The sequence below is a fragment of the Schistocerca serialis genome, chromosome 9 (assembly GCF_023864345.2).
Source record: "Schistocerca serialis cubense isolate TAMUIC-IGC-003099 chromosome 9, iqSchSeri2.2, whole genome shotgun sequence".
In the NCBI taxonomy this organism is placed as follows: Eukaryota; Metazoa; Arthropoda; class Insecta; order Orthoptera; family Acrididae; genus Schistocerca; species Schistocerca serialis.
The window spans coordinates 246,234,894-246,262,383 of record NC_064646.1 but is presented as its reverse complement, the minus strand read 5'-3'; the positions used below and the strand labels follow the sequence as shown (position 1 = coordinate 246,262,383).

Below are 27,490 nucleotides of genomic sequence, written 5' to 3'. Positions count from 1 at the left end.
AGATTCCAGCTGAATTACATCCTGATCAGACAGAGATTTCTAGATCAGATATTAGATTGCAAGGCGTATCCGAAAGAAGATAGAGACGGAGATGAAAAGTAGATTGGAGCTTAAGCGAATCGTTAGGGAGAATCAGCGTGGGAAGATGTGGGATACTGAAATAGTGAGAAAGGACGAGATGGTTTCTCAGTTCGTTAAAGATGTGGATACTGAGATAAGGCGGGCCACAGCAGAGATTTCAGATGAAGAGTAGTGAACATCTCTAAAACAGAGCAGTCGCAGATGTTGGAGTGGCAAACACAGGTAAGTATTTGAAAGGTAACTACTACGAAATCTTGGGTAACAGTATAAATACTGAGATCGGTCAACAAAAGATAGCAGTACAAAAAAGTTCAGGAAAAGACGGGAATACATCAATATAAATCACTTAGGGGAAAAATAAGTAGCAAGTGCATGGGACCCAAGGTGAAATGACTGCAGAAAATGTTAACAAATAGAAAAAGAAATTATAGTCGGAAGGACTGACTCAACATATAGGAATGTCAAAACAGCTTTCGGTGGAATTAAAAGCAAAAGAGACAATATTAAGAGTGCAATGGGAATCCCAGTGTTGGAGAAAGCAAATAGGTAGAAAGAGCACATTTCAGGCCTCTACGAGAGGGAGGAATTGTCTGATGGTGTGATAGAAGAAGAAATTGATATGGAAGAGACAGGCGATGCCGCATTACAATTCAAAAGAGCTTCGTAAAATCGAATAAGGCATAAGGGATAGGTAGTATTCCATCGGAGTTTCTAAAAACATTGGCGGAAGTGGCGTACAAGCAACTGTTCAAGTTGGTATGTAGAATCTATGAGACCGGCGACATACCATCAGACTTCACATCCGTACAATTCTGAAAAGAGCAAGAACTGATAAATGCGAGAACTATCGCACAAGTAACAATGGAAAAGACAATTAGGGATCTGTTAGATGACGAGCAGTTGGACTTTAGCAAAAGTAAGGGCACTAGAGATAAAGTTCCGACGTTTTGCTTAATAATGGAAACAAAACTGGAGAAAAATCGAGACGCGTTCAAGAAAGAAGCAAGTTTTTGTGCTAGGATACCTTCTGTTTTGTACAGCCCACACCAGTTGTAACGTTACACAGAGTGACAACGCCGGCAGCATCGGATGTAACACACTTTAAGCAGTGTATTTGGTCCCTTCTTACTGCAAGGATTTTACTTATAGATCTTTTTTTATTTTCTGTGATTGCGTATAATTACCGCATTTTGTTCTGTGCACGTATTATAACACTTACTTTCATCTTTCGCAGGCCGGCCGGAGTGGCCGAGCGGTTCTAGGTGCTACAGTCAGGAACCGTGCGACCGCTACGGTCGCAGGTTCGAATCCTGCCTCGGGCATGGATGTGTGTGACGTCCTTAGGTTGGTTAGGTTTAAGTAGTTCTAAGTTCTAGGGGACTGATGAGCTCAGATGTTAAGTCCCATGGTGCTCAGAGCCATTTTTGAACCATCTTTCGCAACCACTTAAGGGCGCCCATAGGGTTGGTAATAAGAGTCCCTCTTCGACGATCACAAACTTTATACGGTTGTCTTCACTGAATTGAATGTAGTCTACGACTGGCACCAGGTCATCTTTCCAGCTGATTCAATATTTGACTCACTGTATGGCGGATCCGGTGATGGCATACAGGTGACAGGGAGCACGTTACGACCCACAGTACAGATGAAACATACGTGAGATGGTGGCATCACAGTTTCGCTCAGGGGATGAATGTGGACACCGGTACTTCATCGAACGTACGGTGATCTGTCCGCATATCAGTATGTGCGCATGCCACAGCGCCTAGAGAGACGTTGCGCTTTTCATACGGAGTGATCCATTTTCAGCTGGATCGCCCACAGGTTCACACGAGTCGGGCCCTTGAGCAAAGATTTTCGCAACAAGCTGATGTCGACCTGTTCGACTGGCGTTTTAAAGCGCCGGACTTGAATCCTACAGAAAATATGCGGGCCAAAATGAAGCGTCGCATAAAGTTAACACTGGCCGACGCTCAATTGTGGGGCCTGCTGGGGAGTTTCGCTGACGAAGATCTGTGAAAGCATGACGCGTAGACATTTCGAACCTATTTGCGATGCTTGAACACATATATATATATATATAAAATCAACAAATGATTTAACCCTGTTCTCGGTTTCAACCATGCGACGATTCGAACTGAGCCCAACCGAGCGGGTTAGCGCAGTGCTTAGCATGCTGGACTCGCATTCGGGAGGACAACAGTTCAAACCCGAGCCCGGCCATCCTGATTTAGTTTTTCTGTGATTACCCTGAATCACTTAAGGCAAATGCAATAATGGTTTCTTCGAAAGCGTACGGCCGCTTTTCCTCTTTAACATTCCCTAATCAGAACTTGTCCTCCTTCTCTGATGACTTCGTTGTCCACGGAACGTTGAACACTAATCTCCTTCTCCGCCTCCTCAAACTGAATCTGGTCCACAAACAGCACTAAGGTCCTTACTGACAGAATTAGCCAAGGGACAGAAAGGAAATTTTCCATAGTCTTAAAAGTATTACTCCAGCATTCATCTCAAGCATTTCAGCGAAACACGATTAAACATCGACTATAACGTAAATGATCATTGAGTAGACCAAGAAAGACGTGGAGAGAACTGCAGCAGCACTTAACCATATGCAACGGATGCCTGTAACAGAGGGACTGTTGAAAGTCTAATATCTGAGGAAAGAAGAAGAAGAAATCCTAATCCGAATCAGTGAACAAGAATTTGAAACCGACTCTTTCCGAACCCTCTTAACCATTAAATCTTGACAGTAGGTATTAAAAGCTAGCTGATCGCTGACCTCCTGCTTAAAATAGAGAGGTACCGTCATTCAGATTTAGATGCGAAAACACCATTCAGTAGACAAAGTGCTGTTCTTGCTGCTCAATAGCCCACAAAGTCATGGATTTCGTTTACGCCTTACTCGTGTGGAATGTTTCTCGTCACGATGGAAGCATAGTTGTTGCTGGAACGCGACAATAGTCACGGACCTTGAGCACAGTTTTTCTGGGTTAGGCATGTTGTGTCGGCAGAAAAAGTTGCAAGCCAAGCGACTACGAAACAGGTGCTTGTGTGGTACTTTATCTAACACCTTTCCTCGAGACTTTTCCTTCGCTAAACCTGACGTACAATTCGATACGCTGTGCCGAGAACACGTTCGCTGCATCGCATGGAGTTACGTACCGACTAACTTCTGTGTCATTTCACTTCACGCTTTCGGACATTTTGCACTCCCACGTGAAGAATCTCACTTGGGAAATGAACCAGCGTTTAATTTTGAGTATAGGACAACACATTCATCAAGCGAAAAAGAAAACATTGTCCATTGTAGATTATATACTTTTATCGTGTTTTGCTGTGCTACTGGCCAATTTCGACTAACACGTCATTACCAATCACTTATAAAAAGAACATAGCAACGTAGAAGAGCAATACGTAACGTGTATATTGTGTAGAGAACTCGAGAACTTAATAATAACACAGTCCTAAATCCGGCTTAAGTTACCGTTCGTTATTGATGTATATACACACATCAAGAAAAGGTTTTGCATCACCCCGGTTTCCAGAACTCCTGACTGTGGATATTGTATCACAGACACAGTCCCTTTGACTGTTCAGAAATGTCACTAAACCCGCCCAAAGATATAAACAACCAAGCATGAAGAGCGCCTCTTAGACGTAGGGGGTCCAACAGCCGATTAGTTCCAATCATTCCATCAGGAAGGAGGTACATGGCTCGTGTTGTCTGTAGTTCAAGCATGCCTAGACAGTCAGTACCGCTGTTCGATCGCGTCTGCATTGTTACTTTGTGTCAGGAGAGGCTCTCAACAAGGGAAGTGTACAGGCGTCTCGGAGTGAACCAAAGTGATGTTGTTCGGACATGGAGGAGACACAGAGAGATGGGAACTGTCGATGACATGTTCGCTCAGGCCGCCCAAGGGCTACTACTGCAGTGGATGACGTCTACATACGGATTATGGCTCGGAAGAACCCTGACAGCAACGCCACCATCTTGAATAATGCTTTTCGTGGAGCCACAGGACGTCGTGTTACGACTCAAATTGTGCGCAATAGACAGCATGATGCGCAACTTTACTCCCGACGTCCATGCCGAGGTCCATCTTTTGCAAACACGACACCATCCAGAGCGGTACAGATGGGCCCAACAACATGCCGAATGGATCGGTCAGGATTGGGGTCACGTTCTCTTCACCGATGAGTGTCGCATATGCCTTCAACCAGACAATCGTCGGCGACGTGTTTGGAGGCAATCCGGTCACGCTGAACGCCATAGACATACTGTCCAGAGAGTGCAGCAAGGTGGAGGTTCCCTGCTGTTTTGGGATGGCATTATGTGGGGCCCACGTACGCCGCTGGTGGTTATGGAAGGCACCATAACGGCTGTACTACACGTGAATGCCATCCTCCTACCGATAGTGCAACCATATCGGCAGCATATTGGCGAGGCATTCATCCTCGTGGAAGACAATTCGCGCCCTCATCGTGCACATCTTGTGAATGACTTCCTTCAGTATAACGACATCGCTCGACTAGAGTGGCCAGCATGTTCTCCAGACATGAACCCTATCGGACATGCGTGGGATCGATTGAAGCCGCGCAGGGTAGCCGCACGGACTGAGGCGTCTACTCACGGTCAGCTCGGCTTCCCCCGTCGGAGGTTCGAGTCCTCCCTCGGGCATGGTGTGTGTGTCGTCCTTAGCATATGCTAGTTTAAGTTAGATTAAGTAGTGTTTAAGCTTAGGGACCGATGACCTCAGCAGTTTGGTCCCATAAGACCTTACCACAAGTTTCCAAAAATAGATTGAAAAGGGCTGTTTACGGACGACCTGATCCACCATCCAATCTGAGGGTTATACCCCGAATCGCCGTTGAGGAGTGGGACAATCTGGACCAACAGTGCCTTGATGAGTTTGTGGATAGTATGCCACGACGAATACAGGCATGCATCAATGCAGGAGGATGTGTTACTGGGAATTAGAGGTACTGATGTGTACAGCAGTCACTACCACCTCTGAAAGTCTCGCTGTATGGTGGTACAACATGAAATGTGTGGTTTTCATGAGCAATAAACAGGGCGGAAATTATGTTTATGTTGATCTCTATTCCAATTTTCTGTTCAGATTCCGAAACTCTCGTAACCGAGGTGATGCAAATATTTTTGGTGTGTGTGCATTAATAATACACACATTGTCGCACGAGATGTGCCATACAGATCAAACTATCAAACTCATTTTAAGCCACACATGAATAACAATGTACAGTGTATCGAGTACAAAAGAAAGAGCAATAACATATGTAAAGGATCCAAGTACATTATCACCTCACGACGAAGATTCCATGCCTGTGCAGGATCACATGGCATTATGTACGAATAACCATTAATCTACTAGTAACATCAACATACAGACTGAAGTTGTAATAACTGTTTTTACTTCTGCCAAAGATACACTCAAAAATACTGTACAAATCTTCTGATAATGTATGCCTATGCTTAATATATATTTTGCTGGCGTACGTATTAGTGACAGTTAACTCTTACATTCTAAAATACACTGTATGTAACATCTGGTACAACATCAGAGTAGTAAAATCCCAGTTAAATGAATGTGAAATACGTAAATTTCTCTGAAGCAAAACTGGACAGTTCCAAGAATGACAAATCACAGTAGTATTACACAACACGCGTCACGTTAGCCTAGCCAAGGATGAGATGCGAATTAGGAGAGTTTGGAAAGTAACAAACTGCTTGTTCAGGTAGCGTCTGTAACACTTACATATCTCATTTACTTACGTACGAAGTACAATCGTAACAGTAATCTATAACTGAAAGTGTAATAATACACAGTCCGAAGGCTACAAAGAATACTGTAGATCCAGCTGCTGAAGAGAAAAAAAATGTTTCAAATGGCTCTGAGCACTATGGGACTTAACATCTGTGGTCATCAGTCCCCTAGAACTTAGAACTACTTAAACCTAACTAACCTAAGGACATCACACACATCCATTCCCGAGGCAGGATTCGAAACTGCGACCGTAGCGGCCACGCGGTTCTAGACTGAAGCGTCTAGAACAGCTCGGCCACATCGGCCGACACTGAAGATAATTTTCGGCACAAATGACGAGCAACGTTATGATAAAAGGATTCCTAAATTGTGATTCATGAAAAGTAGACGTTAATGGTTTATTACATGATGGGTAGAAACATCGTTTTCTACATCAGTGGTTTATAGTCTCATGTAGGGTATACATTTACAAAAAGCGTTCCACATACATGGGTGATGAGAAACATGACAGTGTATCAAATGGATTTTTTGTTTGTGTTTCTGGAAAATTATTGTGGTTGCAAGAATGTCATTTTTTTGGTTCAGTATTTCTTCACTCTTCTCCAACTTGAAATGAAAGTTATGTGTAATGCAGAAAAAATTCATTTTTCTATACACATCTTAAGAGTTCTTGTCGCTGTGTTATCTGCAGTGAGTCTCAATTTTCTCTCGTTAAGTAATGTATTCGTACATTTTTATTCTCTACACTATAGTTTCACTAAAACTGGACAAACATTAACTGAGAAATATTTTTTTTTTTTTTTTTTTTTGGTCATCAGTCTACTGACTGGTTTGATGCGACCCGCCACGAATTCCTTTCCTGTGCTAACCTCTTCATCTCAGAGTAGCACTTGCAACCTACGTCCTCAATTATTTGCTTGACGTATTCCAATCTCTGTCTTCCTCTACAGTTTTTGCCCTCTACAGCTCCCTCTAGTACCATGGAAGTCATTCCGTCATGTCTTAGCAGATGTCCTATCATCCTGTCCCTTCTCCTTATCAGTGTTTTCCACATATTCCTTTCCTCTCCGATTCTGCGTAGAACCTCCTCATTCCTTACCTTATCAGTCCACCTAATTTTCGACATTCGTCTGTAGCACCACATCTCAAATGCTTCGATTCTCTTCTGTTCCGGTTTTCCCACAGTCCATGTTTCACTACCATACAATGCTGTACTCCGGACGTACATCCTCAGAAATTTCTTCCTCAAATTAAGGCCGGTATTTGATATAAGTAGACTTCTCTTGGCCAGAAATGCCTTTTTTGCCATAGCGAGTCTGCTTTTGATGTCCTCCTTGCTCTGTCCGTCATTGGTTATTTTACTGCCTAGGTAGCAGAATTCCTTAACATCATTGACTTTGTGACCATCAATCCTGATGTTAAGTTTCTCGCTGTTCTCATTTCTACTACTTCTCATTACCTTCGTCTTTCTCCGATTTACTCTCAAACCATACTGTTTGTTCATTCCGGTCAACATATCATTTAATTCTTCTTCACTTTCACTCAGGAGAGCAATGTCATCAGCGAATCGTATCATTGATATCCTTTCACCTTGAATTTTAATTCCACTCCTGAACCTTTCTTTTATTTCCATCATTGCTTCCTCGATGTACAGATTGAAGAGTGGGGGCGAAAGGCTGCAGCCTTCTCTTACACCCTTCTTAATACGAGCACTTCGTTCTTGATCGTCCACTCTTATTATTCCCTCTTGGTTTTTGTACATATTGTATATGACCCGTCTCTCCCTACAGCGTACCCCTACTTTTTTCAGAATCTCGAACAGCTTGCACCATTTTATATTGTCGAACGCTTTTTCCAGGTCGACAAATCCTATGAAAGTGTCTTGATTTTTCTTTAGCCTTGCTTCCATTATTAGCCGTAATGTCAGAATTACCTCTCTCGTCCCTTTACTTTTCCTAAAGCCAAACTGATCGTCACCTAGCGCATTCTCAATTTTCTTTTCCATTCTTCTGTATATTATTCTTGTAAGCAGCTTCGATGCATGAGCTGTTAAGCTGATTGTGCGATAATTCTCGCACTTGTCAGCTCTTGCCGTCTTCGGAATTGCGTGGATGATGCTTTTCCGAAAGTCAGATGGTATATCGCCAGACTCATATATTCTACACACTAACGTGAATAGTCGTTTTGTTGCCACTTCCCCCAATGATTTTAGAAATTCTGATGGAATGTTATCTATCCCTTCTGCCTTATTTGACCGTAAGTCCTCCAAAACTCTTTTAAATTCCGATTCTAATACTGGATCCCCTATCTCTTCTAAATCGACTCCTGTTTCTTCTTCTATCACATCAGACAAATCTTCACCCTCATAGAGGCTTTCAATGTATTCTTTCCACCTATCTGCTCTCTCCTCTGCATTTAACAGTGGAATTCCCGTTGTAGTCTTAATGTTACGACCGTTGCTTTTAATGTCACCAAAGGTTGTTTTGACTTTCCTTTATGTTGAGTCTGTCCTTCCGACAATCATATCTTTTTCGATGTCTTCACATTTTTCCTGCAGCCATTTCGTCTTAGCTTCCCTGCACTTCCTATTTATTTCATTCCTCAGCGACTTGTATTTCTGTATTCCTGATTTTCCCGGAACATGTTTGTACTTCCTCCTTTCATCAATCAACTGAAGTATTTCTTCTGTTACCCATGGTTTCTTCGCAGCTACCTTCTTTGTACCTATGTTTTCCTTCCAAACTTCTGTGATGGCCCTTTTTAGAGGTGTCCATTCCTCTTCAACTGTACTGCCTACTGAGTTATTCCTTATTGCTGTATCTATAGCGTCAGAGAACTTCAAACGTATCTCGTCATTCCTTACAACTTCCGTATCCCACTTCTTTGCGTATTGATTCTTCCTAATGTCTTGAACTTCAGCCTACTCTTCATCACTACTATATTGTGATCTGAGTCTATATCGGCTCCTGGGTACGCCTTACAATCCAGTATCTGATTTCGGAATCTTTGTCTGACCATGACGTAATCTAATTGAAATCTTCCCGTATCTCCCGGCCTTTTCCAAGTATACCTCCTCCTCTTGTGATTCTTGAACAGGGTATTCGCTATTACTAGCTGAAACGTGTTACAGAACTCAATTAGTCTTTCTCCTCTTTCATTCCTTGTCCCAAGCCCATATTCTTCTGTAACCTTTTCTTCTACTCCTTCCTCTACATCTGCATTCCAGTCGCCCATGACTATTAGATTTTCGTTCCCCTTTACATACTGCATTACCCTTTCAATATCCTCATATACTTTCTCTATCTGTTCATCTTCAGCTTGCGACGTCGGCATGTATACCTGAACTATCGTTGTCGGTGTTGGTCTGCTGTCGATTCTGATTAGAACAACCCGGTCACTGAACTGTCCGCAGTAACACACCCTCTGCCCTACCTTCCTATTCATAGCGAATCCTACACCTGTTATACCATTTTCTGCTGCTTTTGATATTACCCGATACTCATTTGACCAGAAATCCTTGTCTTCCTTCCACTTCACTTCACTGACCCCTACTATATCTAGATTGAGCCTTTGCATTTCCCTTTTCAGATTTTCTAGTTTCCCTGCCACGTTCAAGCTTCTGACGTTCCACACCCCGACTCGTAGAACGTTATCCTTTCGTTGATTATTCAATCTTTTTCTCATGGTAACCTCCCCCTTGGCAGTCCCCTCCCGGAGATCCGAATGGGGGAGTATTCCGGAATCTTTTGCCAATAGAGAGATCATGATACTTCTACAATTACAGGCCACATGTCCTGTAGATACACGTTACGTGTCTTTAATGCAGTGGTTTCCATTGCCTTCTGCATCCTCATGTCGTTGATCATTGCTGGTTCTTCCGCCTTTAGGGGCAATTTCCCACCCCTAGGACAAGAGAGTGCCCTGAACCTCTATCCGCTCCTCCGCCCTCTTTGACAAGGCCGTTGGCAGAATGAGGCTGACTTCTTATGCCGGAAGTCTTCGGCCGCCAATGCTGATTATTTATCAAAATTTAGGCAGTGGCGAGGATTGAACCTGGGACCGAAGACGTTTTGATTATGAATCAATGTCGCTCCCCCTAGACCACGAGTCTTTTCAGCAAAACAAACCTAATCTGAATAAATTCCTGTAAAAGACTCTTTTGTCTTCACTTGGAGTTGACAACTTTCCCTCAAAATCAGAGAAAAAGATGCAAACCTATATTTATTGAAGATGTAGATTTTGGCTTACCGTTTTACATTGTTGACTGGCACATTTTCTTTGAATTTCTGAATGTGGCTGGATGAAAATGTAGGTGTTTATAAATTAATTATACATAAGTAAACGTTATGAAAAGAATAAATAACTTACAGAAATGTCTCGTACAGCACTCAGTACAGTGCAACTTCAAGCTTTACTTTCGCCTTACGCTGTTCCCGACGTTTCCAGTAATTTTCGTGTGCGATGAGTTACTCTAACAGTGACCATGCAGTCGCATGACAGTGCAGGACATGCGCAATGTTGTCTATGGATTCATAAATCCATTTCCATTACTGCACTTCAGAGACAATTCGGGACTTATCGCAAGCCACCGCCTCAGAGACAAACTGTTGTTAATTGGTACAACCGTTCACAGAAACTGGCTGCTTATCATATAGGAAGCCGGGTTGGAGCGGTCAGCAGTCCCTGACGCAGAAATTAAACAACTTCGGCAGCCTTACGTTTGTAGTCCAGGTAGACCAAGAAGACGCGCTAGTTTAGAATTGAATATGCCTAGTGTTACAGTGTGGAATGTGTTACGGAAACGCCAGCCATTCAAACCATGCAAACCGAAACCGTAGCAAGCTTTAAGAGAAAGAGAGAAAGAAAAAGGAACTGATTTTTGTGTAGAAATATTTATCAAAACACAGAGTGAAGATATTTCCTTAGTAAAATTATGTTCTGCGACGAAGCCACCTTCCATACCTGCGGTAAAGTGAATCGCTGTAATATTCGGATATGGAACATGCAGAAACCACATCATTTAATCGAACATTTACAGGAGTCGCCTAAGGTAAATGTTTCTTACGTTCTAATCTGTAATAAGAATTACTGTTCCTTCTCTGCCGAGCCAACTGTAACATCTACATCTACAGGGATACTCTGCAAATCACATTTAACTGCCTAGCAGAGGGTTCAATGAAGCACCTTCACAATTCTCGATTATTCCAATCTCGTATAGCGCACGGAGAGAACGAACACCTATATCTTTCCGTACGAGCTCTGATTTCCCTTATTTTATCGTGGTGATCGTTTCTCTCTATGTAGGTCGGTGTCAACAAAATATTTTCGCATTCGGAGGAGAAAGTTGGTGATTGGAAATTTGTGAATAGATTCCGCGGCAACGAAAAAAACGCCCTTATTTTAATGATGTCCAGCCCAAATCCTGCATCATTCAGTGACACTCTCTCCCCTATTTCGCGATAGTACAAAACGTGCTGTCCTTCTTTGAACTTTTACGATGTACTCCGTCAATCCTATCTGGTAAGGATCACACACTGGGCAACAGTATTCTAAAAGAGGAACACATTTTGCAGCATCGTGTACTGCGACCAGTTGAGGAACATTTAGGAAATGATGATTGTTTCTATCAGCATGAAAATCCACCTTGACATAAAGTAGCATCTGTGAGACAATGATATATTCCTGAATTGGACTGACCTGTACACAGTCCCAGCCATAACCTATTAAAACACATTTTGGATGAGTTCGACTTCGCTCCACAGCCCATCATCCAATACCACTATCTGCTTTAGTTTCGGCTGTTGAGGAAGAACTGGCTGCTATTACGTCGCTGTTGTTCAGATCACTCACTGAAAGAATCCATGACAGATTTCAAGTCTTGATAAAGGCGAAGAATTGGCACACCCCACATTAATGTTCATTAATGTCTGGATACTTTTACTCAGATCAGGTACATCCAACGAACAATTGAGATCGCTGGACGTAGGTGTCCCCCTGAAGTGGAAAGAATGGTACACGAGATATCATATCATCTCAGTCAGGAGACTGTTAACCCCATCACCTCCCCCCCCCCCCTCCGCACCACGCATCCAAAAAAGAGTGCACAATTATTTTTCTTATTTTCTTATGCACCATTAAATCTGTAATGGTTCCAGATTTTTCTTTAGTAGCTTTCAAATAACGACAACATTCTCACTATCCTGTTAAGTTAGACCTCATTAGGTTAGACTTCGGTAAGTACTACTTGTATATAACGAAAGTCAAACGCAGTGTACAGTTACACTTGGCATGGTCACCAGAGTACACATCCCTGGAATGTTGAGGTTGTGGTCTTCACTCTAACCGCCTGTGTGTTGCAGTACTCCGCGCTAGTGTCTCCTGTGCAGGCCTTTTCATCTCTTCATGCCTGCTGCAACTTTCATCCATTTGGATCTGCTTACTTAACCTCCATCTACAATTTGTACCCCCCACACTCCACTCAGTTGTCAAATTGACGATTCCTTGATGCCTCAGAATGTGTCCTACCAACAAATGTCTTTTAGCCACGTTGTGCTATAAATTCTGTTTCTCCTAAGTTCGATTCAGTACCTCCTCATTAGTTTTCTGGTCAACCCACCTAATTATCTCCTCTAGCACCGCGTTTCAAAAGATACTATTCTCTTTTAGTCTGAAGTGACTATCGTCCACAATTACTCCGGACAAATATCTTCAGAAAATACTTCCTAAGATTTAAATTTATATTCAATTTTGTCCTTTTCTACGCGCTGCACCGGTGAAGTTAATTTGAATTTCCTGGCGGTGTTACTGAGCGATGACCCTGGGTGATATATACTGATAAGGCAAACGTAATGACCACTGCACACCGCAACGCTGGATCCCGCTTGGTGGCGTTGCGGGCACGTGAAGAAGTAACAAAAGTATGTATGGGAAGAAGACACGGACGGGGAATCACTCTAGCGAAGATATGGGCTGCAAATGGGTAAATCCACTGAGATAAGCTGCTTCGACAAAGTGCAGATTATTATTAAGCTGAGCTTGTGAACGAGTATATCCAAAACGGTGAAGCTGGTCGAATTTTCATGGAGAGAGGTAGAAGAAGAGTGAAATCACCAGTAGACGCTAAATGGTAGAAGGTCCACGATCGGAGGCTTGTCTGCTTTGTAAAGTAGGATAGAGTACCATCTCTGCCAAAAGCTCACAATACTGGTGCATGCACTAGTGCTTCGGAGCACACTATTCACTGTACGTTTTTGAACGTGGAGGTCCACAGTAGAACACCCCTACGTGTTCACATACTAAACCAATGACATCGTCAATTACGATTGCGCTCGACACGAGACCATCGGGATGCGACCGTCGATCAATGGGAAAGTGTCGGCTCTTCCGCTGAATCACATTTACGGTACACTTGGTCGATGGTCGTCTCCACAAACCCGTCACCGAGGTGGACGGTGGGTCGAAAAGTAGCGCTCGCCACAAACGCTGGCTGTTGGGAGCAGTATTATGCTATGGGCTTGTATGTAACCTGTGGTAGTAATCGAAGACACGTTGACAGCTACGAACCACCCGCATGCCTTCATGCTTGATGTCTTCCCTGACGCCAATGTCATCTTTCAGCAGTATAATTGTATATCTATGTTTCGGAACCGAAACAGTGCTACAGTGGTTTGAGGAGCATTATAGTGAACTCACGTTGATGTCTCGGTGACCAAATTCACCTGATCTAAATACTATGGAACCCATCTGGATAGCTATCGGGCGCAATCACCGCGTACGCAATTCAACTTCCTGTTATTTAAGCGAATTACGTGGCCTATGCGTAGACATCTAATCCCACATACCTCCGCAAACGTACCAAGCCGGCCGCTGTGGCCGAGAGGTTCTAGGCGCTTCAGCTGGTGCTACGGTGGTACGTTCGAATCCTGCCTCGGGTATGGATGTGTGTCATGTGCTTAGGTTAGTTAGATTTAAGTAGTTCTAAGTTTAGGGGACTGATGACCTCATGTTAAATCCCATAGTGCTTAGAGCCATTTGAACCATTTGAAAACGTACCAACAGACTGCCACAGAATCGATTACGTATTTCGTTCCAAAGACGGACATGCAAGCTATTTAGCAGGTGGTCGTAATGTTTTGGCTTAAATCATCGTAAGGGCGCTGTTGTCCGCGCCTTGGGTGAGTTGGACGAATACGCGTCGCCTGTGGCAAGTATCTTGCGGGAGTTCCACTGAACAGCAGTCAGAAGAAGCGACCACACAATGTTTCTGATCCATTGTTATTCCAAATAATCTGACTGCACAGGTCGATTTCGTTTTGTCACCACAGTCATCGATATTAGTGTAGCCCCAAGCAGCGGCTTCTTCCTTTACCATTGACTTGATGGAATATTGTTCACGTCCTTGCTATAACATCTGGAATTAAATTGCTGCCTGGCTGAGGCTTGTTCACAATGCTATTTTTTGCAGCGAAAAAATACTCTTTCTCATTAGAGTAGTAACGTAAAATTATATTTTGTATTTTAAAACTTGCTGAGCGAATTATTATTTAAAACTCGTTTAGTGTTACAGATCACATTTTTAAAAGGAATTTGACTGTTCCAGGGTTATGCATTTTGGTTTGTTTAAGTGTTAAATTCTCTACCTAAATCAAAGTGGAATGGTTAAAATATTTATCTTCTGTGGAGTTTACTTTTTAATGAATCATTTGAAAATTATTTTAAACTTTATTGTAAAATAGTCATTCAGTTCTCTGCTTCTTAATATCAGTGATAACGAATTGGATTTTATAGAACTTATTTTGTTGCTATAGGCAGTCTGTATCTTATATCGTCCAAACTTCGCCCATCATCAGTTATTTTGCTGTACAAATAATAAAACTCTTCCATAGATTTTAATCTCTCATTCCCTAATTTGACTACGACGTCATCACATGAATTAATTCTACTGTATTCCATTAAAACTGTTCTATTCTTGTTGATTTTCATCTTGCAACTTCTTTTTAAGGTGTTATCCATTTTGTTCAACTACTCTTCCAAGTTCTTTGCCGTCATCGGTAAACCTTAAAGTTTCAATTTCTACACCCTGAACTTTAATTTCCTTTCCAAATTTTTCCTTCGTTTCCTTCACAGCTTGTTCAGCGCACAAATAGAATAACATCAAGAACAGGGTACAACTTCGTCTCACTCTCTTCTCACATACAGCTTGTCTTTCATGACTTTCAACTTTTATAACAGCAGCATAGATTTTGCAGATAATCTTTTTTTCCTTTATTTTGTTCCCGCTAACTTCAGAATTTCAGAGAGTGTGGTCCAGTCGATATTAACAAATGTGTTCCTTAAATCTAATATGCTACGTTTGGTCAGTATTGTCTGCTTCCTACGGCATTTCCCCGGAATCCAAACTGATATTTTCGAGGTCGACTTCAACTAATATTTATGAAGGCTACCAGCTTCAGTGCAAGCATTTCTAATGAAACTGATGATTTTGTTATGCTCACACTTGTAAGCAGCAGCTTTGCAATACGAATTTATTACATTCTTCTTGAAGTCTGACGGTATTTATCCTGACTCATGTATCCTGGATATTAAGTGAAATAGTTATGATATGTCCTCCCAAGGATCTCAATCGTTATGAGGAATATCGTACACTCCAGGGGCCTTGTTTCCACTTAGGTCTTTCAGTACTCTCACAAATTGTTCTCACAGTATCACATCGCCCCTTCTTCTTCAGTCTCTATACTCTTGTTTTCATGTCCGGAATAAGTATCCATAACTCACGTTGACGAGGCGTGATCATTCTTGCTTTCCCCTTTCATTTGACGACTGTTAGCATCTGATCATGGATTAACACTTTAATTTGTGAGTCACGCAAGACAGTGCGCCGCAGGGCCTACTTCGTGAGGTATCCTCAGTCATCATGTGTTACCACTCATGCGACAGTACCAATGTGCCATTTTTCAAGAGGACAATGCTCGTTCACAAACGTTTCTCTATGATCTCCTTGCGTGATTTTGAGGTAGTCCAGTGGTCGGCAAGATCACAAATCTGTCTCCCAAAAAAAGTATGTGGGACCAGCTTGGGCATCAACTCCGTTCAAGTGCTAATGTCCACGACATCGGGGACCAGTCACAGTAGTTGTGAGCCAGCTTGCTTCAGGAGAGGATATCACGGCTTTATGAGTTCCTTCCCAAGTCGATCTGTGTATGCATCCAGGTCAGAGGGGACGCAACGTGATACTGGTAAGCGTGCTCATACTGCGAATTTGCTCGTAAATTTGACTACATTTTGCAGTCAGTTAAATACCATGACATACCCTCTACCCACTCAACTCATTCAGTTTCACTTCATTTTCTCCTCCCCTTCTCTGTGCTTCACGGTTTTAGTGAGGCGGTATGTACAGTGTGTCCCAGGAGGAAAGGGATACGACAGTGACTATCGTTCAAAGCGAAAAGATCTAGTAAACATGGGCTCTAAAATGCTTACTTAATAGCTATGAACACATCTTCATCTTTGATTTGCGAAACAAATGTCTTCTCTTTCTGTATTTTGGCAGCAGACAGTATAGACCAAAACCAGTTGCCGCGCGGGGCAGCCGCGTTGTATAAGGCGTCTTATCACGGTTAGCGCTGCTCCCCCCGTCGGAGGTTCGAGACCTCTCTCCCGGACATGGGTGTGTGTGTTGTTCTTAGCGTAGTTAGTTTAAGTTAAATTAAGTAGTGTGTAAGTTTGGGGAGTGATAACCTCAGCAGTTTTGTCCCATAGCATCTTACCACAAATTTCCAAAAATTTCCAAAACCAAAAAAAATTGGCCAGTAAACATCGGCTCTCAAATGAAAAAGTACTCATAGGTTTTAAGGTAGGCACTTTACAGCCCATGTTTAGTGGACATTTGTTCATGTTTTGGTCCATATTAACATGTCTCAAAAAATGGAAAGCAAAGAGCTTGCAATATACGAAACTTGCTTCACAGTACCAAAGATGAAGAATTTCTCATAACTCTTAACGTATGCATTTTAGAGCCCATGTTTACTGCACTTCTTTACTTCGAATGATAGTTCTTGTCATATCCCTGAATATTGAGCACCCATCCTGGGACACTCCGTACATGAAAAAAAGTATTTAACTGGCTACATGCTGGTCATTTACAGTTTTTGTCTATTCACGAATTTCTCTGTAGTACAGAAGGATTTCTTTAATTTACATTTGAAAGCACTTCAGCTATCTGCCAGAATTTTTTTCTTTTTCATGAGTAGATCGTCAAATAATTTTATAGCTGCGTATCTCCCTCCTTTGTTTGTCAAAGTTAGATTCATTGATGAATAATGTCGGTCACTTTACGTTCTAGTGTTGTACTTTTGAATCTCTCTGATTACCGTCTATCTGAAATGAATTGTTGATGAACAAGAAATGGACTGCGAGGCTAGTATTCATAGATAATTTATTTTTTAAGTCCTGAACGTTGACAGTCATTCTTATGGTGAAAGCAGCCAAAACTAAATGTTTCAGCAGCTCTGTTATATGGTTTTTCAAGTTTACGGTTGCGTCAATACGCATACGTAAAAAGTAGCAATGTCCTACCCACTTTATTGTTTGTAGTTACTGTTGTAGGTAACTAGGATATGGGGTGCTTTTGACAATACAAAAATAGATGCGCAGTGCTTTTCCAAAGTTAAAATCTAGCCCATTTGTCCAAAAACAAGCTCTAATGTTTGACTAAGTTGTGCAGAGATGAAGTTGTAGCTATAAAATAGAAAGAAATGAATAATTGCATCAGTGTTGGGTGATAACTGGTGAGTACAAGTAACAGTTGTTTCTCAGTTTCCAGAATTTTATTCATGTCAATAAAATAAAAAACAGTAACAAAAATATAAATCATTTTACACATTATACATCATCTGGCAATTGCAGTCTTCTGTTATTGAGTAGGATGAAAACAGCGAATTGTCACGAAGGTTGACAGAAGAAGACTTCATTTATTTACTTATTTACAGTTGAAAGATGAGAAAATTGGCCACGTTTCTTGCCCAGTACTTGGAGCAGGAAGGAGCACGCGTGGCTGGGTCAGCGTTTCTTCCGCCTGCTGTCCTCTGCTGAGTCGGACTCAGTAGCCGCCGTTGCTGTACGCGTACCCTGCGTAGCCAGCGTCCGTGCTGTGTCTGCCGCCGTGCCCTGGACACACAACACAAACGCAGTATATATTTAGCGTTATTTCGTGTGTTTTAGAACATGAGGGAAAGGTGAACATTTAAATCTCATTTGCAATAAATCAGAGGAGAGTAACAGTTGCAAAATTGTTATAATTAGAGAGAAATTTAGAAACAAGTGAGGGATGTAGTCCTCTGAGTAACGCTTTTCATTTCTTCGCGATTGCTTTCTACTTAGCAATATGCAACAGCTGTGTCTCTCTACAACTCCATAGTGTTACGTTTATGCTGGGCTGTACCAACAACACGTAGTATTAAGGTACATACTTACTCGATATACCATAGGATGATGACTTGATCAGGTAACAGTCCTGAGTCCTGTAACTTCCAGACAGGACTCGAACCCGCAATGCTACCTTTGACGGGCAGTGCCTCTCACCTAACGAGCTAGATTTTACGGTTTCACTCGCGCTATTTCCTCCCCATTTGTTCCGAACTTCACGGAAGCTCTCCTGCTTAACTGGATTGACTAGCGCTCCTCGAAGAAATCGAATTACGAAGAAATCGTCAGTAAGAGCATGCCTGCGAAAATCTGGTTGGAGTCCTGGAGTCCCGGCCGGGACACATTTTTAATCCACGAGGAAAGTTGGGAACACCACACAACTGATGCAGAATGGAAGATTCATTCCAAAAACAAATCCCTTAGCCATTAATCCTCGATCCTGAAGTCTCGACACAACCACACGCACACACAACACTCCATTCATTTTAGTAACTGTGAGTGAAAGATTAATTCCAAACACAAACCTCTTAGCCATTTATTCTGGATCCTAATAACGCAGCACAATCAATTTCAGTAAGTAGTAAAATCAACAATCATGCTTAAAAATATCTTAGTCAGCACACAGAACAACGAGTCAGCGAAGTGAAATGTGGCGCTGTGACCTAGAGAATTAATTTATCATCTATAATGCCATGTCACATTGTAAACTGAGAGCACAGTATCCATAACCATAACACGCATATCCATCAGGGCACTTACGCATTATGAAGAAACTTTGGTTGTATTTTATTACGTAGTTCGGTTATTATAATCCGTTCCTGAACAAACTTGTTTTGTAAAATGCAGCAAAGAACATTTCTGGGGTCCAGATAATAAATTTATAAACCGTGTAAAACTGTGTAAAACCCGATTGACGGCTCGCAACAGGTAGCAGATTGGACACGTCTCTGAAAGAAGTGGGGTTCAGATCTCCGTTCGGCCTTTCTAATTTACATGAGAAGACAATAGGAGAAATATTTTCGAAAGGAACTCTCACCTAAATTAGTAGCCGATCGGAGATCTGAACCCCAATTCCTTCCTCATTTCCCCGTAAGAAATTAGGATCCATTTTTAATTATGAGCCGTCAATGGGAAGTCAAATCCTAATCACCCTTCCTTAATCAAATTGTGGAAAAGTTCTCAGCATAAAGACGAAAAGTAATATAATTAATTGATGATTCTAGAGTAAGATAGAACAAAACCCTGAACGTGTCGTCTATGTTGTAATTACATAGCGTTACTCTTGGTCTCAGTGCAAAACGTCAGTACTGTTTCATTGCGTCGGAGTGGCGTTCTTCATTTTTGTCAGCGACAGGTGTACAGTGACATTACTATAGCAGAAGAGTTACCTGTAGCTTAGGAAGCCCGTCGTTTCAAGAGTATCTCGGGGTACTCACCGTGGTGCGAGTGGTGCACGACGGGGTGGAAGCCGGACTTGTCGGCGTGGTACTTGACGGTGCGCACGCTGCCGTCCGCCTCCTTGAGCGAGTACTCGCCCGTCACGACGTCTCCGTCGCGGTGCTCCTTCTGGGAGTGGTGGTCCCCTGTGTGCCCGTCAGACACCCCGTACTCGAACTCGTACTTCGGGTATGCCTGCAACAATCAAAAGTATTAGATATCTCATTCAACAAAGTCTTGACCTCATTACGACGAAGCAGTTTACATACCGCTTAGCAATACGAGAAGACATTAGCGAGTGTTTAGTAGCAATTGTATGATTTCCTTAATGTCAGAGCTAAGCCATTTTTCAACGGCTTGCTGTGACTTGTTGACGAAATACCGAAAACATAAAAGACAGTAATTACGTCCAGTACTTAAGATATACTAAAACTGAACTCCGTCCGAGCAGGTCTTGGAAGGCCCAACGGTACCGACAGGCCGCCGTGTCATCCTCAGCCCACAGGCGTCACTGGTTGCGCACATGGAGGGGCTTGTTGTCATTACACCGCTCTCCCGGCCGTATGTCACTTTACGAGACCGGAGCCGCTACTTCTCAATCAAGTAGCTCCTCAGTTTCCCTCACAAAGGCTGAGTGCACCTCGCTTGCCAACAGCGCTCGACAGACCGGATGGTCACCCATCCAAGTACTTGCCCAGCCCGAAGGCGCTTAAATTCGGTGATCTGACGGGAACCGGTGTTACCACTGCGGCAAGGCCGTTAGCTTAGATATACTAATAACTGCAAAAACATCATTTCATTCGTATATTCTGGAATTTCGGAATAATAGTTAATGACTGCATGGTACTTCCATGTATACGACTATTAGCAATTCTTGTCCTTTCTAAAATGATCTGTGTAGGTAGAGAAAACTCAAGGTTCACCTTCTCAGTGAGGTTGCTTACAAAGTAGTGAATGAAATAATAAGACTTCTGATATTTTGGCGTCTTCAGTAGTCCAGCCGTTAGTACAGGATGATTGAAAACACACAGATCGAAAACTACTGATTTTAGATACTTCAAGTATTTTTGTAGTGTGCTATTAGTTTATCTATCTTAATATGCTACAGTTAGTATTCCATATCGATAACTAAGCCCCAAACTTTGTAAATAATCCTTTAATTACTACTAGAACGGATGTGAATCACAACGTTTTTATCCCATAATATTATGTGAGCGTCTGTCTTTTCGTGAGCGGAATAGCTGTGTTTCAAAGTAGTCAAGTTTCTTGCCCTCCCAGAAGACTGAATAGACACATATATTTTCCTCGCCACATGCGTTCTGTATGCTACATATCCGATGTAGGTATTTTCCTAATAATTCACAACATAAAATGTAAATGTCGCGTGACTAGAGCCTCCCGTCGGATTGACCGTTCGCTGGGTGCAAGTCTTCCGATTTCACGCCACTTCGGCGACTTGCGCGTCGATGGTGATGAAAGGAAGATGATTAGGACAACAGAACATCCAGTTCGTGAGCGGAGAAAATCTCCGACCCAGCCGGGAATCGATCCCGGAGCCTTAGGATTGACATTCTGTCGCGCTGACCACTCAGCTACCGGGGGCGGACATTCATAATATGGAAAATACCAGTTATCAGCGCTTATACGAGGGATATTCGGAAAATAAGTTCCGATCGGTCAAGAAATGGAAACCACTGTGAAAATCTAATAAAGCTTTGCACATATGTGTTGTACGGTGTCTCTAGTATGGCTGTCGGCTGCATCACTTCGCTCTTTTCAGTTCTGAGCGCATGGTGAGCACATAAAGATGCGTAGAAAATAGTGTCTCCCGCCAAATATGAGGTCCTGGTGAGGGATTTCACCTGATGGTATGCAGCCACACATTACAGAACTGTTATACGGTTCCTACTTTGTGACAATTCACGGTCACAATCTGCAGGGGCTATGAAAATGCTCCTGCAGCGTTTTCGAGGGGAAGTGTTTAATCACCCGCACTACAGCCCGTAATTGGCTCCCTCTGTGTTTAATCTCTGCTCACATTAAGTACTGGCTATGAAGACAACATTTTCGCACAGACAACGAGCTATAGATGAGCGTAGAGAGTTGGCGGGAAGCACAGGCGGCTGCCTTCTATGACGAGGGTATTGGAAAGTTGGTACAACGCTACGACAGATGTCTAAGTCGGAGTGGTGACTACGTAGAGCAGTGGCTGGAAGCTGTAGCTAACTGTTGCAGATAAAATATTTCTGATTTTCATAGTGGTTCCCATTTCGCGATCAGTCGGAACTTAGTTTCCGAATAGCCCTAGTATAATATTTGAACAGTTGTAGATATAGTTTTGATTTGAATGCTAGGTTGGAAGCAGTCTACTGAAACACGACTCTCTCTCTCTCTCTCTCTCTCTCTCTCTCTCTCTCTCTCTCCCTCTCTCTCTCTCTCTATGTGTGTGCGCGCGCGCGCGCGCGCGCGTGTGTGTGTGTGTGTGTGTGTGTGTGTGTGTGTGTGTTTCGTGTGTGTGTGAGTGTGTGTGTGTGTGTGTTTCTGTGTTTCTGTGTCTGTGATTGTGATTGTGTTTTTAATACTAAAGAGATACAAAAACAAACAGAAACAAAATTAATTTAGCTATACTATTCATTATATGATGAAAAGAGACATCTGATACCTGAAATAAATAAGTTGAGGAGAAACGAAATCCTCATTTTCTAGTGTGACAGATCGCCTAATAATTCTGGATGGAGATGCAGTACAAGCTACGTTGGTGAAGCCATTGTGTGGTGGAAGATTTTACTCTTTAACTAAAGCGACAGTAAATTCCACATGGAACGAGAAATATGACTTCGAATTCCAGACAACAATCAATGATGAGAAAAATTGTTCTCGCTGAGTATTCTGTTTAATGTCACTTACCACATAGTCGACAGCGTGGCCTCCAACGTGGACTGGATGAGCAGGCCCCACGACTGGAGCTGTCTGGTGGGCATAGGAGTGTCCGTGCCAGCTGTGTGACTGGTGACATACGGAGGCGACGACCACCAGCAGGAGTGCAGCTGACATCTGCAAGCACAGTACCACCAGGATAATAATACAATTTGCTTCCTCTCTTTCCTCTTCTTACCCAGCCAATATTTTCACCAGACAAATACGGAGTGATCTCGAATTTTTCGGAGTTTCTTCAGGGATATTTTCTGACCAACTTGGTCTGAAGTATCCACGGTTTCCGGTGGCCCGTTTCATGGTTGTATTGTATATATGTGTACAACAGTGCAAATGTCGACAATATGAGCTTTGTATCTTGTTTGGAAACAAATCTGTTCTGTTCACTTGCTACTGACAACAGTAACGCCCACTTCATTCGTCGCCCTTAAGCTGGCATTCAGTAATTCTCGCTACTGTCTCGATTTTGTACTTACGGCAGTGATAGTTCTACGATAACATAGAACTTTTGCTTCCACAAATTGTTGCATCGCTCTGTCGTTTGTGTTCCAAGCCTTTTGATTTCATATGAAAGGGTTTTTCGCCGTTGTGAAGGTACCATATATGTACAGTCACAAAGATAATTGGGGGGAACAAGCCGAATAAATCACAATTACATTACTGTTTCGAATGGGTCACAGGAGAACACGGGTCTCTCAAATCAAAGCACTCAGAAACTAGAATGAAATTTTCACTCTACAGCGAAGTGTGCGCTGATATGAAACTTCCTGGCAGATTAAAACTATCATTCTAGAAATATCCCCCAGGCTGTGGCTAAGCCATGTCTCCGCAATATCCTTCTTCCAGGAGTGCTAGTTCTGCATGGTTCGCAGGAGAGCTTCTGTGAAGCTTGGAAGGTAGGAGACGAGGTACTGGCGGAATTAAAGCTGTGAGGACGGGGCGTGAGTCGTGCATGGGTAACACAGTTGGTAGAGCACTTGCCCGCGAAAGGCAAAGGTCCGGAGTTCGAGTCTCGGTCCGGCACACAGTTTTAATCTGCCAGGAAGTTTCACTCAGAAACTATCCGTCAAAAAACTCAGAACATTTGTCCTTCGGCTCAGTGTTCACCTTGTACAACGGTAAAGTAACTGTTTGTTTGCTGAACGCAGATGAACAAGAAAACAGTGTTCAGCTAGAAGGAATATTCCTGTGCTCTCTCTCTCTCTCTCTCTCTCTCTCTCTCTCTCTCTCTCTCTGTGGGTGTGTGTGTGTGTTTGTGTGTGTGTGTATGTGTGTGTGTTTCTCATAAATAAATAACTAGCTATTTGACAAATTTTCTAATGTCTCCCTCTAAATCTCGACGCCTACTGACTTATCGCAATTGTTTTGTCTACAGGGATACTCTATTCTATTTCAATTGCCAGTTCACATTCATGATAGAATGTTATCGAAAAATATCTCTTATGTTGCACTGTTCGTAACTCAGATAAGACAATTTTTTCCCGGCTATCACTGTTATTCACTAACTGATAACTTCAAGCCTTATAAGCCATCTCATTTCTATACTGATTTTGACGCTATATTATTTAGCCAAGGAAACTTCTACCGACTCTTCAATTGAAGCATTTGTTTAACATATGGTCTATTTACATAGTGGTTGTGTTTACTACATTTTCCAGTTATCACGAATTTTCTGATTCGCGTAATAGGGCTTTGTACTGAGAAATTACCGGCCCCAAATTAAGAAACCTGTTCGTTATATTACTTTTCTGATACTCAGAGTCGGCGCACGAATAAACACTGGCACCTCACCTGTGAGTGGGCCATTGTTATTTCCCTGCTAAGAGCACCAGTGGACTAATGAAGGTAGCAAGTCACAAGCCTTTTATACTCGGCCGGCACCTCACAGGAATCAGTTTTTCGGTCAGTATTCTGGTAGCCATTTTCGTTACGTTAACAGCAAAAGAAACACCTGTTACAATATACAGGTATGCTGAGAGCTAGCAATGCGACAGTCGTCACGGATTAATGGGCACATCGGTTCTTATGTTCCATTTCTTCTGTTGGCACCTGTGAAGCGAAACACATTAGACAGACAATTCATTCTGATCACGTAACAGGTGACATGTTTATTTTACGTAACTCCTACAGAGGATTGTTTTTAATCTCACCTGCTCCTTTGTTGGATCTTATTACTTTTTCTGTTTTATTTTATGGATTACATTGGATCACTTTAGTCAATATTATGAATCAGGATCTTTTGCTTCTTCTTGGCCCAATAGTTTTTCATTCTTTCAGATTGTGCCCTTCTCCCCTCATCCAAAATGACCCTTCCCACTCTATTCTAATTTTATTGGTACTGTGATATGTTTGTCCTGAAGTATCTTGAGCGCGTCTGTATTGCCCTTCAAATCCTCCATCGTAATTTGTAATTCCATCATGTCCTCCTTGATCTCTGCGATCCATCTAATTATTCTTCTCAATTTTTCTGCTGCTAATTTTATTTTCCGTTGTCCTCATCAAATCTCCTAGGAAAGAGACCTCTTTCTTTTTCATTGTACTTGTCACTGGGTCTACTTCTTTATAAACTGTTTCGTTTCAAGTTATTTTTCAAACTCAGTCTTTTTGGTATTTTTTATTTGTGCATGTTCTACTAACCCTTTTTTCTGTTTTGAGCAGTCTGTGTACTGCTACAGTGTTGGTTGTTTTAAATATAGTTTCACTAAACTTAACTCCGTCCGAATAGGCCTTGGAAGGCACAACGGTACCGACTGGCCACCGCGTCATCCTCAGCCCACAGGCGTCACTACATGCGGATATGGTTTAGCTAACATATGTTATATGCGGCTGTGTGACTTTTGTAGTGTTCCAGATTTGTGGTTATTGAGAGGCATTTTTTGTTATATGTCTTCTTGAGAACATAATGTGTTTTAATCAGTTTGTTTACGCTGCCATGACGTTATCTCCTTCAGGTTGTGTGTTATTATTTATCCCAAGTATTTAAACTTTTCAACAATTTTAATGTTGGGTTCTCCAATTCTAATTTTGTTTGCCAATGGCGGTTCCGATAGCATTATTTCAGTTTTTTCATAAGATATTTTAAGGTCAGTTCTCTAGACTATTTCCTATAATGATTGTATTTGTTGTTTGATTTCTTGAATGTTGGTGAAAAGAGTGAGGTCATCAGCAAATACTTTCTTTTTTTCTTTTGAGTCATGAATCTTGTGACTGGTTTGATCCGGCGCGCCACGAATTCCTCCCCTGTGCCAACCTCATCATCCCAGAGTAGCACTTGCAACCTACGTCCTCGGTTATTTGCCGGGTGTATTCCAATCTCTGTCCTCCTTCGCAGTTCTTGCCCTCTACAGCTCTCTCTAACACCATGGAAATCTTTCATTGATGTCTTAACATATGTCCTATCATCTTCTCCCTTCTCCTAGTCACTGTTTTCCACATATTCCTTTCCTCTCCGATTCTTCACAGAACCTGTTCATTCCTTACCTTATCAGTTCACATAATTTTCAACATTCATCTGTAGCACCTCATCTCAAATGCTCCGATTCTCTTATGTTCCTGTTTTCTCCACAGTCCATGGTTCACTACCATACAGTACTGTGCTCTGAAACGTACATTCTCAGAAATTTCTTTCTCATATTAAGGCCTATGTTTCATACCAGTAGACTTCTCTTGGCCAGGACTGTCCTTTTCACCATTGCTAGTCTGCTTTTGATATCCTCCTTGCTCTAACCGTCATTGGTTATTTTGCTGCCTTGGTAGTAGAATTCCTTCATCTACTTCGTAACCATCAGTCCTGATGTTAAGTTTCTCGCTGTTCTAATTTCAGTTACCTTTCATTACTTTCGTCTTTCTTCAGTTTACTCTCAATCCATACTCTGTACTCATTAGACTATTCATTCCATTCAGCAGATCATGTAATTCTTCTTCACTTTCACTCAGGATAACAATGTCACCAGCGAATCATATCATTGTCATTTTTTCACCTTGAATGTTAATATCACTACTGAATCTCCTCTCTTATTTCCTTCATTGCTTCTTCGATGTACAGATTGAACAGTAGTGGTGACAGACTACATCCCTGCCTGACACTCTTTTTAATCCAAGCGCATCTTATTGGTCGTCCACTCTTATTATTCCCTCTTGTCTCTTGTGCATATTGTATATTACCCGTCACTGCCTACAGCTTACCTCTATTTTTCTCAGAATTTTGAACATCTTGCACCATTTTACATTCTCGAACGCCTTTTCCAGGTTCACAAATCCTCTGAACACGTCTTGATTTTTCTTTGGTATCGCTTCTATTATCAACCGCAACGTCAGAATTACCTCTCTGGTGCCTTTTTCCTAAAGCCAAACTGATCGTCATCTAAACATCCTTAATTTTCTTTTCCATTCTTCAGTATATTATTCTTGTGAATGACTTGTTACATGAGCTGTTAAGCTGATTGTGCGATAATTCTCACACTTGCCAGCTTTTGCAGTCTTCAGAATTGTGTGAATGATGTTTTTTTCCGACAGTCAGATGGTCGCCAGACTCATACATTTTACACACCATCTGGAATACTCGTTTTGTTGCCAACTCCCCCAATGATTTTATAAATTCAGATGGAATGTTATGTATTCCATCTGACCTATTTGATCTTAAGTTCTCCAACACTCTCTTAAATGCTGACTGTAATACTGGATGACCCACCTCTTCTAAATCGACTCCTGTTTCTTCCTCTATCACATCCGACGAATCTTCCCCCTCGCAGAGGTCTTCAGTGTATTCTTTCCACATACCTCCTCTCTCCTCTGCATTTAACAGTGTAATTCCCGTTGCACTCCCCTTG

At 42.1% G+C, this 27,490-nt stretch overlaps 1 protein-coding gene across 1 annotated transcript; it reads right to left on the bottom strand.

Annotated features, from left to right (window-relative positions):
• Window positions 1–17,762: 17,762 nt before the first annotated feature.
• Window positions 17,763–24,485, bottom strand: LOC126419080 (cuticle protein 8-like). Its single transcript, XM_050086169.1, has 4 exons — window positions 24,453–24,485; window positions 22,635–22,781; window positions 19,727–19,922; window positions 17,763–18,032 (listed from the first exon to the last, which is right to left on the bottom strand). Exons 1-4 carry the CDS (start codon window positions 24,465–24,467, stop codon window positions 17,965–17,967), a joined length of 426 nt encoding a protein of 141 aa, XP_049942126.1. The 5' UTR covers window positions 24,468–24,485; the 3' UTR covers window positions 17,763–17,964.
• Between the last annotated feature and the right edge of the window lie 3,005 nt (window positions 24,486–27,490).